Source organism: Rhinatrema bivittatum, chromosome 2, assembly GCF_901001135.1.
Source record: "Rhinatrema bivittatum chromosome 2, aRhiBiv1.1, whole genome shotgun sequence".
Lineage (NCBI taxonomy): Eukaryota > Metazoa > Chordata > Amphibia > Gymnophiona > Rhinatrematidae > Rhinatrema > Rhinatrema bivittatum.
The window spans coordinates 167,827,296-167,842,687 of NC_042616.1; the positions used below are offsets into that span (position 1 = coordinate 167,827,296).

General features: G+C 43.6%; 1 protein-coding gene across 3 annotated transcripts in view; it reads right to left on the bottom strand.

Moving 5' to 3' along the window:
- Positions 1 to 2,839: 2,839 nt before the first annotated feature.
- MTERF1 (mitochondrial transcription termination factor 1) overlaps positions 2,840 to 15,392 on the bottom strand; it is a 76,750-nt gene continuing 64,197 nt past the window's right edge. The window contains exons 1-3 of one of the 3 annotated variants that reach the window (XM_029588839.1): positions 13,529 to 13,785; positions 12,484 to 12,583; positions 2,840 to 4,268 (exon numbers count right to left, since the gene is read on the bottom strand). In XM_029588839.1, coding sequence (XP_029444699.1) covers positions 3,116 to 4,252 — 1,137 coding nt within the window. In that variant the 5' untranslated portion in view covers positions 4,253 to 4,268; positions 12,484 to 12,583; positions 13,529 to 13,785 and the 3' untranslated portion in view covers positions 2,840 to 3,115. Of the gene's footprint in view, positions 4,269 to 12,483; positions 12,584 to 13,011; positions 13,175 to 13,528; positions 13,786 to 15,392 lie in introns of those variants that run through there. The other 2 variants (XM_029588842.1, XM_029588840.1) reach the window with 2 other exon arrangements.

Consider the following 15,392-nt stretch of genomic DNA (forward strand, 5'->3'; position numbering starts at 1 on the left):
ATGTTTTTTCAGCTGCCAGTGGGATGGGTCAACCAGCCGCCATCTGGGCCTCGCTCTCAATTTCTTCGGCTGTTGATGGGATGGGGTCCACTGGCAACAACCTGGGTCTCTCTCTTATTTCTTCAGCCACCTCTGAGATGCAGTCCACCAGCTGCCTTTCGAGCCTCTCTCTTTTCTTATTTCTTTGGCCATCGGTGGGATGGGATGGAATCCACTAGTGGCAGCCTGGGTATCTCCCTTCTTATTTCTTCAGTTGCCAGTGGGATGGGGTCCATTGGCAGCAGCCTCAGCCTCTTGCTCTCCCCTTCCTTTCTTGGGCCATGGAGAACCTGCTGAGCTTCTTCCTCTCTTCTGCCATTGCTTCCCCATCCATGTGTGCCACCCTGTGCAACTGCACAGTTTGCATACCCGGTAGCTTCAGGCCAGCAAATGTCCTGAGAAGGAAAGAACTGATGTGGAGAAGTCGGAGAGACAGGAATTGGAAAAAGGACTAGTTCAAGGCAGTAGCTATGCTAGTGAGTAGGGGTAGTAGAGCAGAATTGGAGGTCAAGGCAATGATCTTTGAGGCATAAGAGTCAGAGGAGTTCCCAATAGCAAGGCAACTGAAGAAGGGGAAAATGGCTCAAGAAAGAAGGCCAGGAGTGAACATAGGTGAAAAAGAAGAAATGGGTATTTATCAGGGGGTTGATAAACAACAGCTACCTGGAGAGGTGGTGGGGTGAATAGATGGAAGAAATGGGCCTCAAAGGAAAAAATGGAATTGGATTGAGGTAGAGAAAGGGGCTGAAACCTACAAGAGGAAGAGAACATCAGTCCAACACCACCATTGTGTATAGAAGAAAAGATAACCTCCATGACGGAAAGCAGCAACTGAAGCAGAGTTCTCAGGAAAAAGCCAAGTCTCCGTCAAGGTGAGAAGATGAAGAGTAGGAGAAAAAAAGGCCATGAATGAAGGCAAACTTGATGGAAGTAACGTGGGAATTTCACAGGGCACATGAGAAAGGGAGAGAAGATGGAGGGAGGAGGAGGACAGGGAAAATAAACTTTGGATTTATTTTGTGAAGTAGCAAAAGTTTATATTTATTTACAAAGTGTAGTGAATTGTGTGTTTAGCGGCCCAAGACTTTGGATTAATTTTATGAGCTAGTATAGATTAGTATTTGTTTGCAAGTGTAAAGAATTGTGTTTGGGTTGATAGACTTTGGATTAATTTTGTGAGTTAGTAAAGGTTAGTATTTATATTACAATTCTGAGTTTGTAAAGGTCATGTATTTGAGGACTGGTTTCTTGGCAACTAGTCACTAGTGTTGTGAAAAAGTATTAAAGGCAAGCATTAGAAACTGTGTCAATCCTTTTACATATCTATACCGGAAATTTGACATACAGGGGTATTTCATCTTCTCCTTTTTATATACAAGTAGGTGTGGGTGTACTGTTTGATTCTTTTCTTTCCTACTGTGTGCCAAAGCGAGTCCTGGCTGGAAATGGACTGGTATACAGGGTGGTATATTTGGTGGAGGTAGGGTGGCTTGGATCATTGAAAAAGTGTGCGTGTGCGATTGAAGTATGACTGGAAGATGTGCATGGGGGTTCATAAGGTGGTTTGATTGAAGATTGGGGTTGTTAGGGGTGTTTAAAGTAAATAAAAATATAGTGGCTGTTTACTGTGAGTTGCCTACACTACACATGTTCATTGTCATTATGTCACTTTTCTCAATAAAAAATATTTTGAAAAAGAAACAGGAAAGATTAGCTAAAAGAGCAATTATTAATCTTCTTCCAGGGTGAATCCCTCAGAGGAGATTGTTTGTGAAGTAATTCCCCAAAAAGTAGATAGATAGATAGATAGATAGATAGGAAAGCAAAAACTTGAGTAAATCTGTCAGGAGTACTGACTGCAGAACATTCTTATGTTGGTTGTAAATTGGACTTATTGGGAAAGAGCATTTACATCTTGAAATTTTTTTTCTTAAGGGTTAAACTATTACAGGCTGCATATATTATGTGTTAGTTTTTAAGGCTGTTTGCATGTGTAAAGAACTGTGCGTTTAGGTATAAGACAGCAACCATTTTCATGGCCCCGTGCAGGAGAGAGCCCAGCAAACTCACAGACCTGCATTAATCTCTTTTGCACTGAAGAAGAGCTTTACTGGGCAAAGATTAACAGGTGCCTGGCTGCTAGGCCAGTAAGATACACCCATATGCAAAGCATATGGGTGTATCTTACACACACACACAACATGGTTCAAAACATAACTTGGGTTCTAAACTTGAGAAGCGGAAAATGTAGCTCTTCTCCTGCTGGCTTGATTACCAGTGGGCAGAAAGGGAGGGATGGAGATCAACTAGGGCAATGAGAGAGGGATTGTCTCTAAGGGGGAAAGGAGGGGCTGACAGGATGAATATAACTTAAAAATAACTACTGGAAGTAAAGCACACCTTTGGAAAAAAAAGTGTGTGCACTCCAGAGTACAGCTTTCCAAACTGGTTACTCCTGTGTGCTTCCGATGAAACACTGACAGGACTGGGACATGGACATCTGCTGAAGGGTAGAGCCTTGTTGGTTTGTTGACCCCTTTCATGAATCTGAAAATTAATTCCAGCTGCTGATGCTCTTTTAAGGGTCCATATATTAATTACATCTTTCCAAATCCCAGAAGGTAAACCTGTCAACTTCAAGCATGTACAGTGCTGTCTATACAAACAAATGAACATTTAGTGGGCTGCCACTCAAAAAGAGGCAATAAAATAAAATGTACAAGTTCATTCACAGGGCACATATTCAATTGGTTGACCAGTTCATTTTAATCCAACTTGTAGAAGGCCAAACACAGGCACAAATGATCCACTTCTTTCTTTATTAGTTCAGTTTGTTAAGGGATGGCAACAACCTAGTGTAGTAATACTTTCTATGTAGTGGAATGATCTTAAAACAACAAGAAGACGACAACTGCAACACAAAATAAGGTATACAGAGAAAATAAACATTCTATACATTATTAGTCTATTTGAGGTCAGTTGTAAGTACAACTTTCAAACCAACAAAAAATTTCAACATCCTTTAAGAAAATGTACTATATTTTAGCATCAGTTTTATTATCAATTAAGACAAAGATCATGTAGTCAATTTGTTCAATTTAGCTTCAAATCTTTTTGCACTTAAGTCCAGAATGCCAATGCCACATGCTTGGAAACTATAATCAATCTTTTCAAGTTCCTTGACTCTACTTATTATGGTAGCGACACTTACATCCATGACTCTGGGTTTTTCAAGTACTTGCTTAATATCAATTTTCGCTCTTAAGAGGTAATCTATTTTATCAATGAAGTTCTTGGGTGAGAGATAGAGCACAGGTGGATAGCTTATGAAAAAGCTAGTGACCTCACTGTCTGTGCACCCCAAAGACTGCAGCTTTTGTTTAGCGCTTGCAAAGTTTCTTTTGATGTACTCATGAGAAAGGTCCAAAATGTCAGCACCATGCCCCTGCAGAAGGGCCAGCAGGTCTTTATCTTTCAGCCCAAGACCTGTCTGCAGGAACTCGATATTAGCCTTCACCCGCTTGGTGCTTCGAATAAGGAGGAAAACATTTTTACTGAGGACCTGCTTCACAAACTCTTCTGGTCTGTCACCGCCTAAAGAAAAATACACATCCTGCAAAAGCTCTACCATCTGCCTGTTCAACTCAGACCGATTGGAGAACGTCCGAGGAGCTCTGGATAACAAACGACACAGATCACTGGGCGTCAGACCGAGTGAAGAGAGGAACTTGATATTTTCCTCCAGGTTGGTGGTGTTGCTGGAACGGAAAAAGGATTCAGGGGAGCGTTCCACGATCCTTATGATTTCAGAATCTGTCTTTAAAATACTTTTCCAAATCTCCCATTTTTTTTGCAGGTGTTCATAGGTGCGTGTGATGGCACGTGGATATCTTGAGATGATGCTGGCAACTGTTTCTCCAGCAGCCCCTTTGCTCTGCAGAAACTGAGCGACGCTCTGCTCGTGGGTGATCATCTTTTTCAGAACTCCGGGTTGCCTTCTCCTTGCCCTTTCAATGTCCACCCCCATGCACTGCAGACAATTCACTAAACTCTTATTCTCTTTGGTTAACCCTGCAACAGCAACCTTCAGCTTCCCACTGTACAGTCTGCATGGCATTGGCCTAAGCAGTGCCTCGGTCAAGAGTTTCATTGGCCAAGAACATTTCATGCCATGCAGAAGTAGACAAGTTGTTGACAGTCCTTTTAGTGCCATGCTGACGTGGCAGTGCCTTTAAAAAAAAAAAAAGAAGAAGAAGAATATAAGCACAATCTAAAAAAAAAAGACCAAGTTTAAAAGCAAACATTTGAAATAGGTTACAATAGCAACAGTACCAAGCCTGAAGCACCTGAATCTCTAACCGGAGCTCAAAAAATGTGGGCCAGCTTGTTTTTTTTAATCAAATTTTTTTTCTTCTCTCCTTTCCCATCCAACCTCTTTTCTTCCCCAAAAGCCTTTTTCCCCTCTTTCGTCTCTTCCTCATTCCACCTCTAGCCTCTCTTCTGTGACTCAGTGGCAGCACCAGAGCCCAACTGCAGCAGCTCCTCCTTTAACTCCTAGATCTACCTTCCCTTCTTTCCCCTTTCTCCGCAGATTCCTCGCCATCACCTCACTCCCAGATAGCTCTTCACTCCTCCTCTCCTTCAAGTTCCTCTCATTTTGGGGGAGGGAGGGGAGGAGGCAGAACAGTGGCAGCCCAGTAGGGTGAGCATGCAAAAATACATAACATAGCAATGACAGCAGAAAAAGACCAAATGGTCCATCTATTCTGCCCAGCAAGCTTCCCATGGTAGTAAATGCTGCTCCATGCCAGGTTACCCCATGTTTCTATTAAGGGTAGTAACTGCCGCTCTGTGCAAGAAATAGACTTTGGGGTAGATTTAAAAAAAAAAAAAATGCGCGCGCTATCCAGTGCACACACGTGGACGCACGATTTTATAAAATGCACACGCCAGTGCGTGCATGTTATAAAATCGGGGGCAGCGCGCAGAAGGGGAGGGCACACTTCAGCAAAAATCGCGTAGTGATGCATCGCCAGCCTTCCCTACCCCCTACCCTAACCTCACTTCCCCTCTCCCTATCCTAGCTACCCCAATTTTTTTAAATTTACCTTTTGCTCCTCCAAAGGAGCAGTAGCAAATTGCGCACGCCGGCACCCTGCTGGCGCGCGATCCCCCAGCATAGCAGCAAATGGCTGCTGTACCAGTCACCTCCAGCCCCGCCCTGCGGACCACCCCATCCCCCGGACTGCCCCTTTGCCGAGGCCTAGCTCTTGTGCACGTAACAGGAGTTACACGCGCGGCCGGGCCCCTTTTAAAATGCACATGGCGTGCACAAGGCCCAGCCACGCGCATAACCCCTGTTTTTTTACACGCGCAGGCCACTTAAAATCAGGCCAAATGTATTTCCTGTTCCCCTGGCTGCTCCTCCTCCATGATGCACACTTCCGTTGTAGTCAGGAAGTAAAGGAGCTGAGGACGAGCAGCCACAGGGACTGGGAGTGCATGATTACTGTGCCCTCCCAGTGCCGGCCAGCCACCACAGCTACTGATCTGACTGCCAAGGAAGAAGGGAGGCAGAGGAATGTTGATCTTTCACATGTGAAAATGTTTGCTATAACTTTTACAAATAGATGTCCTATATTCTAGTGATTTGTCAGCGGACACCCTAATGTGGAAAGAGCATATAAAATAGGGATGTAAAATATTAAGGGGTACATATTCAAAAGCCATTTAGATAGATAATGGGAAAGTTATTCATCTAAATGTCTTAGCCACATTTTTTTTTAAAATGCTTACCCGGCTAAATTCTAGCCACAAAATTCATTATCCGGATAAGTCAGGGGCATTCCTGGAGCAGGAGGTAGGCATTCCGGAAAGGAGCTGAGTTAGCCGGTTAAGTTAACCAGCTATCTCTAATATTCAGAGTTAGCCAATTAACTTAACTGGCTAACTCTAGTCATGCCATAGGGAAGGTCTAAAGTTAGCTGGATACCACATATCCAGCTAACTGTAACTTATCAAGGTATGTTCAGCGACTTGGCTGTGCCACTGAATATCCTGGTTAAGTTAGCCGGATATGGGTATTCGACTAACTTAACTAGCCGCTTAGCAGCTGAATATTTACCCCTAAAAGTATTAAGCAGTAAGCAAAGTCTTACCGTTTAGTCATTTAAATGTGTAATGTTTGGCAGCAGGAGCCAGCGACGTGCTCATGACAACCTGCAGCTGACTTCAGGGTTCTCTCTCTCAGTATGCTGCACAACTCCCCACACTGGGGCATGCTGGGCTGCTACTGGCTAGCCCAGGAAGCATGTGGGCAAACCGAAGTGAGGACGGACGGACAGGAAACTAGTTACAGCTAGTCTCAGGGAGCTCTTCCACTTACGGTATATATCATTTAACACTTAACTTTCGATAATATAAACAGTTAACGTTTTAAATGATATTTACATCCTTAATATAAATGGGTAAAAAAATTCTGGAGGGTTTGAAATGAAGGCTCATAGTGCAGTGGCCCAATGTAGAAACCAGTTCAGATTGAGCTGGAAGCACAACTGAGCAAAAGGAACTGCCAGGACAACAACAAAAAAAAACTGTTTATTTTTTTAATTAAAGGCATCTGTCATGACAGAAAATATATATTGTCCAGGCAGGTGAAAGTGTTTGCCCCAATAAGTTTTTATTGGAATACCATGAGGAGTAAAATTAAGCGTCAAATTTTTAGGAAAACTTTTTTATTTTATTGAAAATAGAGAGTACAGTTTCCAAATTTAAACACCTAAAATTCTTCCATCAAATACAAATATGTTTTATGAACATATTTGATATACGGTGTTTTTGGAACATAGGGCCTCATTTTCCAAGTGGCTCGCACGCAGCAAGGGACATTTCGCACGCAAAAAGTCCCTTATCGCATGTGATTCCAGGAGGGGGGCGGAGTCGGCCCCGGAAGAGGAGTTGTCAGGGCATCACCGAGGCCGACTCCACGAAGATGCCGCGGACGGCGAAAAGGTAAGGGCCTTTTCACGTCCAAGTTCGTGCCCAATAGCTACACCTTCTATGGTGGCACTATTGAGTGCGAAACCGGCAGCGATCGCACCGCTGCGGTGCGATCACTGCCCGCTAGCGCAGGCCCGCCCCCCGGGTCGCCCCCCCCCCCCCCACCCCTCATTACCTAAAGTATCACAGGCCTGCGATACTTTAGAAAATGAGGCCCATACATTGTTCATTTTTAAGCCAGTCCTAGTAAAAATGCAATTTAGTTTTGTGTTTCTAGAATGGAAGATAATTTGGCAGTGGAATTACACATACAAAAGACTTAATTCTTTATGTGATAAGATTACTTTAGGTTCCAAATCCCCAGTACTGTATTGCTAACAATAATATTTCTTAATTTTAGATTGTAAGCCCTCTGGGGACTGGCTAATACCTACAGTACCTGAATGCAGTCCGCTTCAAATTGCCTGAGGCAGAATATTTATCAAATAAAGTATGTATCCAATCCTTAGGAGGCAATTAAGGACCTTTTTCTTTAAACAAGCTTTTGGGTCACAATAAGGGTATAAATGTTTCATGTGCAGGATTCAACCTGGAATTCTAGCCTGAAGACTAGGGGAAGATAAAACAGCTATTCCGTATAGGGAATATCAATGAAATTTAGGGAAACTTGGCAAACTTATAGAGCCAAACCTTTGTAATGTATGTATTTGATTGTTGGTTATGAAATTTTTTATGTACCCCACCTTGAACATTGGAACATGCAGGTAACAAATGCTTTAAAATGAATAAATAACCCACTAAAAATGGAAAGATTTTCTATTTCCCTTTTTTATGTTAAGTAAAAATGTCTATCCCTGTCCCTTTCCCAAAACTGTAATCAATACGATGAACTCCTGCCTCATACATGGACCTAACAAAGTAATCTGCAGATTGACAAAGCTGAAATGAATAAAAGGCAATGAAAAGCAGCGCTGTTTACCTGTAACAGACGTTCTCCGAGGACAGCAGGATGTTAGTCCTCAGACATGGGTGACAGCATCAGATGGAGCCCGATGAGCATGACCAAAATGTCCTATACCACGTGTCCACACAAGGTCCTTCTTTAGTATCGTAACATAGAATTACACTAACATAAAATAAAAAGAGAAACCCAACTCCACAGGGTGGTGGGCGGGTTTCATGAGAACTAACATTCTGCTGTCCTCTGAGAATACCCGTTACAGGTAAACAACTTTGCTTTCTCAGAGGACAAGCAGGATGACCGCCCTCATACATGAGTGAATCCCTAGCTAGAGGCTGCTCCCCAACACAAAAAGGGAACCAACAGACACCTAAACAGGTGTCAACGGGCACAACACCATTGGTGCTGTTGGTAATAGAGGGTAGGACAGCCTGAACCCAAACAACGTGCCGTAGGTTGAGAGAGTTGGGTTCCACACCTCAAACAGGTTCCAGAGGACAGACTGGCTGAACCTACTGTCGCGTCAGCCATCCCTATCCAGACAGTAATGTGATGTGAATGTGTGGAGAGAACTCCACGTTGCAGCCTTGCAGATCTTCTCCATGGGAAATGCTCACTAGTGGGCAACTGATACTGCCATGGCTCTGACAGAATGAGCTCTGACATGACCCCAAGATGCAGTCTCGCCTGCATATAACAGAAGATGATGCAATCTGTTAGCTAACTGGATACTGTCTGTTTGGCAATGGTAACGCCCAACCTATTGCTATCAAAAGAAATAAAAAGTTGGGTGGACTGTCTATGGGCTTCTGCCCGCTCCAGGTAGAAGGCTAAGGCTCACTTGCAGTCCAAACTGTGCAGTGCTCATTCGCCTTGATGCGAATGTGGCCTGGGAAAGAAAATTGGCAGGACTATTGACTGGTTAAGCTGGAAATCCATAACCATCTTAGGCAGGAATTTAGGGTGCATATACAAGACCACCATGTTATGATAGTGACTTATCCACTTTAGACTAAGACCTGGAGCTCGCTGACCCTGCACACTGAAGCGACCGCCACCAAAAATATCACCTTCTAAATCAGGTATTTCAGGTCACAGGTGCGTAGCAGCTCAAAAAGAGCTTTCATTAGCTGAGCCATCACGTTGAGGTCCCAAGATACAGCGAGAGGCCTTAGGGGAGGCTTCAACTGAAGCAGGTCCTGCATGAAACATACAACTATAGGCTGTACCTAGATAGGCGTACCATCTACACGAGGTGTTATGTGCCAGTTGCACTAAGATGAACTCTTACAGAGTTGGTTTTGAAGTCATCCTCTGAAAGGTGTAGAAGGTAGTCAAGCAGTTTTTGTGTAGGGCAGGAGAACAGATCTAGGGCCTTCTAGTCACACCACAGAGAAAACCTCCTCCACTTTAGTCCATTGGAATTTCTAGTAGAAAAATTTCTGGAAGCCACCAGGACCCGAGACACATCCTCAGAAAGATCAAGTGGTTGCAGAATTAACCTCTCAATATCCAGGCTGTGAGCGACAGGGCCTGGAGGTTGAGATGCTGCAGCCTGCCCTGATTTTGCATGATGAGATTTGGGGAAGTCCCCAGACTTATCAGTTTCCAGACGGACAACTCCAGTCTCAGCCAATAAGGGGCTATGAGGATCATGGTTCCTCTGTCCTCGCGAAGCTTCAAGAGAATCTTTGTCATTAAAGGAATCTGTGGATATATATATACAGAAGACCCTTGCCCCAATGATGGGCAAGAGCGTCAGAGGCTGTTTTGCCATCTAACCTGGACAGGGAGCAGAACCGAGGCACTTTCCAGTTGAGGGGGACACAAACAGATCTACATCTGAGCTTCCCCAGAGGTAGAAAATCCGATTCTCTACCCCCTGGGTCCAGGGACCACTCATGGAGTCTGAAGGCTCGACTCAGCCTGTTCGGCCAGGTACATGGCCCTGAGCATCATTCCATGGGCCAGGGCCCAGAACCAGATCTGGACCGCTTCCTGACACAGAAGGTACAATCTCGTGCCTCCCTGCTCATTGACATACAAATTGGTTTCTTGGTTGTCAGTCTGGATCAAGTCAATTTTGTTGGACAGCGTATCTCTGAAAGTCCATAGCGCCTACCTGATCGCCATAAGCTCCAGAAGTTGATTTGACAAGAACACTGCTGAGCGGACCACAGTCCTTGGGTGCCAAGCACATCTACATGAGCTCCGCACCCTAGGGTAGATGAATCCATGGATAGCACAATTTGAGTAGAGAGACTCCGAAAGGAAATCCCCCGTTCCAAATTGGAGAGTACCCACTACCAGGACAAAGATTCCCAGAGAGACGGAGTGACTCAGATCCTTGAGGCTCTGAGTTGCTTGATGCCACTGCGACCTCAGGGTCCACTGGGCTTTGCACATGTGTAAGCATGCCAAGGGAGTGACATGGACGGTCGCGGCCATGCGACCAAACAGTCTCAACATGTGCCAAGCTGATACCTGCTGGCTCTGTTGCACCTCTGTTGCAATGGTTGCCAGAACGATGGCCCTCTAGCACGGCAGAAAGGCCCTGGCTTGAGCTGTATCTAGCAGGGCTCCAATGAAGTCCAATTAAGGTGATGGTCTGAGATGGGACTTTGGGTGGTTGAGAACAAACCCTAGTGACTCCAGCATCTGAATGGTCAAGCACACGGACCAGTTGGTCCCTGACTGAGACATGCTCTTGACCAGCCAATCGTCCAGATATAGAAAAACATGCACTCCTAGTCTGCGGCAGTGCACTGCCACCACAGCCAGGCATTTTATGATGACCCGTGCAGCGGACGCAAGCCCGAACGGCAACACCCGGTACTAGAAGTGATGTTTCCACACCACAAATCAGAGATACTTCCTGTGACCGGGAAAGATATCGATATGGGCGTATGCATCCTTTAGGTCAAGGAAGCATAGCCAGTCCCCTTGACCGAAAAAAAACAAACCTCAAAAACAACATTCTCCACAAGGCAAAAAGCCAAAAGTTTTAGAGCTCAAACAAACCGCAACGCTCATAGCTCCGTGGAAAAAAAAAAAAAAAAAAAAAAGAGACTGAAGAGGGACCCTGCAGGGACGCGCAGTATAGGGCATGCTGGGCATTCTCAGTGTGCCTAGTCAAAGTTTCCAGAAACATCTGATGATGTCACCCATGTGTGAAGACTACCATCCTGCTTGTCCTCTGAGAATACTAGGTTCACCCATCACACAACAATGGCATTCTGGATATCCGAGGGCTCAGTTGAGTGATCACACTATATGCAGAAGCATCCCGAAAGGAAGAAAACAGTATTTAAATTAGCATTAGTGACAGTAACTATAGACTACAAGAGGCACAAGAGACCATAGGGCAATTTTTAAAGCCACTGTTTTACCTATGGAAATGGGCTTTTTGAAAATTGCCCACCTTCATTGCGGCTAAAAATGAGCAGGTTCTTCTACAACACACATACTTTTACCTACACACAGCAGCAGCTTTCCCAGGGGCACGATTAGGGCTGAGGCAGCAACACTTGTTTTGGATTTTCAAAACAGTGTGCGTTATTTAGCCTAGAAAAGACCCACAGGAAAAAAAAAAGGTGCAAATCTCTGCGGGTACTTTTTCCTACAACAATGATCAAACCAAAAGTAAGCACATACTTTTGACCTGATTTCTGGTGCAAACCCCATATACCAATGTAGGCAGTTTAATTACTGTCCCCCATGAGGAAATTCTTCCTCATTTCATTTTATGCTGCATTATTTATCATAAATCTTGATTGCACTGTAAGTTACTATACTCTCACGGCATTGCATTAGAAATAAAAAATGTTCCAATAGTGATTACAATTTTTTTTTTTTTAAAGGGAGCAAGGAATCAACCACACTAAGTAATGTGTCTACATTGTAAACTCTGGTTTTTTTTCTGCCATATGGGAATAACAGAACCAATATGATACCTGTCCCAAACTTCCTTTCAAGTTCCAGAACAGTGCCATGGTTCTTCAGTGCAGCTACAGCAGCAAAACACTGTATCCTGCCTTCAAGCCAAAAATGTTATCCAACCACAGATAATATGGACCAGCGAACCCAGGAGCTGTTCTTGTTATGGTCCTTTCTGTATCCTGTAATTTTATTACCATTACTATTTTGTTTCCCTTTCTATCTTAATCATTACCATAGCAACACAAGTACAAACCTTTCAAGCCAATAGTTTTCTGAATCTAATCGGGCATTTCTGTATAATAACCATTCTCGAGAAGGAATCGGACGAACTAAAGACTGCACCCGTTTAAAATCTCACAAAAATAAACTGAATCAGTTAATGCTTGTATCCAGCATCCTCTCCCATCACCGATTCATCAGTAATAATATCCCAATAGAGCAGTGTGCATGAGCAGAGAAAAAGAAATCATCATAAAGGGGGTTTGCAGGTTTACCGAATCCTGCCAGAATACTAGTGTAGGTTAATAAGAACCACAGACACTCACCAGCGGAAGAGAGAAAAGCCAACAGTCAGGAAAGAGAGTGAGGAACGGAGCTGCTGATCAGGCAGAGATCACTCCCTACCAGGTGGGAACCGTAAACATCCTAATAGGGAAAAGCAAACACAAAACTTATACAGGAGGGAAGAACAAGCCTGATACTGTTACATCATAACACTGCAATTTCCAAGTATACGGCAAGAGTTCAGAGGTTACATTTTCTAAGGAAACAAAACAGACTGTTTTTATTGTTATTATAAGAGAGGGTACAACAAGGCATTTTCAAGTCATTAATAAGGCGCTAGTTTACATTCTGGCTGAAGACAATTCTCAGCTCAATTTCATACATATTGTTGTTGCTATTTGTAACCTTGTAATATATGTGTGACACTGGTTTCTTGTAGTTTATTACTTCGGGGTTAACCAGATTATACAAGGTTAAGGCTGTAGAGACTGATAGCCCAGCACCAATAATGAAGTTACACACCCCATTAGCATATAACAGTATTAAACTTTACTGAATAATTAGCATACTTAATCTTTCTGCTCACTCTGCAACACATGCACACTGTAGTTGCTTAGACATGAAATACTGCTCAAAGATTTCAACTGGTGATAATTCGGCAGCTATCTCCAATCTTTACACAGTCTTTGCATTTATTTCAAAGTCCCAGCTTGTGTCCTACTGTGAAGCCGTTTGAATGCTGAAGGGGGGGGGGGGGGGGGGAAGATGAAGCCAGCTCTTCTTCTGGTCCTAACAGCTGAACCCTCCTTACAAGGGGAACCCTCAATCTCTGGCAGTTCAAACGACTAATCCTTCACAGCACAGATCCTTAATTAAAACAGACTATTTTCTTTAGTTTCAGAGCAGAGAACTTCCTCCGACTTGCTCAGGAAGCAATGATCTGTTTGCACATGTTTAAATCCTAACAATTTGTACCATTATACAGGCAAAATAATAATGAAACTCCATTACAAGGCTCCTAAATAATCATAGCTAACTACAATACAATTCACATGAATGCACATACGAATGGATTTTTTCCTTTACCTTAATTAAAACAGACAATTTTCTTTAGTTTCAGGGCAGAGCAGATAATGTCCTCCATCTTGTTCAGGAAGCAATGATCTGTTTGCACATGCTCCAAGCTGACAACAGCTGGGCTGTCTGCTTACAGCCCTTAAAGAGACAGCACCCAATTGGCAGTTTTCCAGTGTCATCCTCTTTTTTTTTACTAAAGTGGGTTACATATTGTTGCTGCTGTGCACATGGGTCAGCAACAGATATTGTTTCACCCTTAACCCGGATTAAAACCAAGAACCATAAAGAAGTATTTCTGGAAACGAAAACCAAGAAAGATCCTACCTTTTTGTACTCCTGCCACCTACAGGTCATCACCAGTGGGCTGGTCTCAGATTTATTTAAAAAAAAATATGTAAATTTCCAGTAGATGGCAGTAAAAAACAACATATTTTGATTCTTCTCCCTACCTGCCTTTGACTGCTGTTTGGGAGATCCTGGTTTCCCCTCCTCCTATTTAGTCCCCCTCTTTTTCTTGAGCTCATTAAGAACATAATGATGGTAAATTGGGAAGGATGCCTGGTACCCTCACTACCCTTATAAGTATCACCAGTAATGACTTGTTTCCCCAACCCAGGAAGGAGAGTGGGGGTTTTCCAGCGTTGGCAACACTTAGGTCTCATCTACATTTCTGATTTCTATGATAGTACAACTTGGAGTTTACTCTCTTTTCATAATTTACAACAGCGGTTCGCATTACCAGCAGCAGATGCGTTTGCTTACGTACAAGTGGATCATTTTATTCACTCTCAGAAGCCCTTTTTAGTAGAGACCTCCGACATACAAACGCTTAGAGCTACTATACAGCAGGGGACACGTTTTAAAGCTGTGATCTCCCATTATTATAAAGCTTTTTTGAAATTGGTCGAACCACAATTTCTTCAGCATTTATTTACTAGATGACAGACATGGGCTTTGTTTTCTTTAACATATGCAGAATTTGTACAATGTTTTCGGGAGTTACCGGAGTTGTCTGAAAATGTCTCTTTACAAGAAGCAAATTACAAATTTCTTTGGCAATACTTCATTACGCCGCAACGAGCTCACCATATGAAATTAACCCACGACCCTTGCTATCCTAAATGCAAACACAGTACGGGCACTTACTTTCATTGCTTTTGGGACTGTGCGCAGGTCTCACAGTTCTGGAGGAGAGTGGGCCTTTTTTGCTCTAAGATATTGAAGGTGCCACTCCCACTAGACCCTAACCTTTGGTTATTTGGGGTTGTTAGCTCTATACCAGGGCCAATCCCTGTATCCACACGAACATTTATATCCAAGGCAGGAGTTGTGGGAAAACAGATTATTCTGACACAATGGTTAAGCCCAGAAAGCCCCAGTGCGGACCATTGGTTTCGTAAAATGGTCAGCCTATGCTCCATGGAGCACGCTATTCTTACACTGCTTATGCCAAAGAGGTCTGTACTTGTTTCCCGAACGTGGAAGCCTTTCACAGAATACCTTACTCCCTGTATTGGATTGCCGCAGGGACCCATGGAAGGATGCTGAATTCTTACTGGACCTAGAAGACTTGCCGGCGCATCACTTTGCTAAGAAGCAAGCCATTTAACAGACCTTTGCAACATGCCACAGAGAGGATTGTTTGCAGAGAAAAGGGGTTGGGGGGAAGGGAAAGGGAAAGGGAAAGGAAAAGGGAAAGGGAAGTTTTCCTGTTTTTCTAGTTCTTACACTGTTCATTCATACTGTAATCCCTTTGTAAAAACTCAATAAAAATATTAAAAAAAAAAAAAAAGAAAGAGAAACGACCCTGGCTAGTCCAGGGTCGTTGAGGGTAACCTGGGCCGAGCAGAGCGACGGAGGAAGCAGGGCGGGG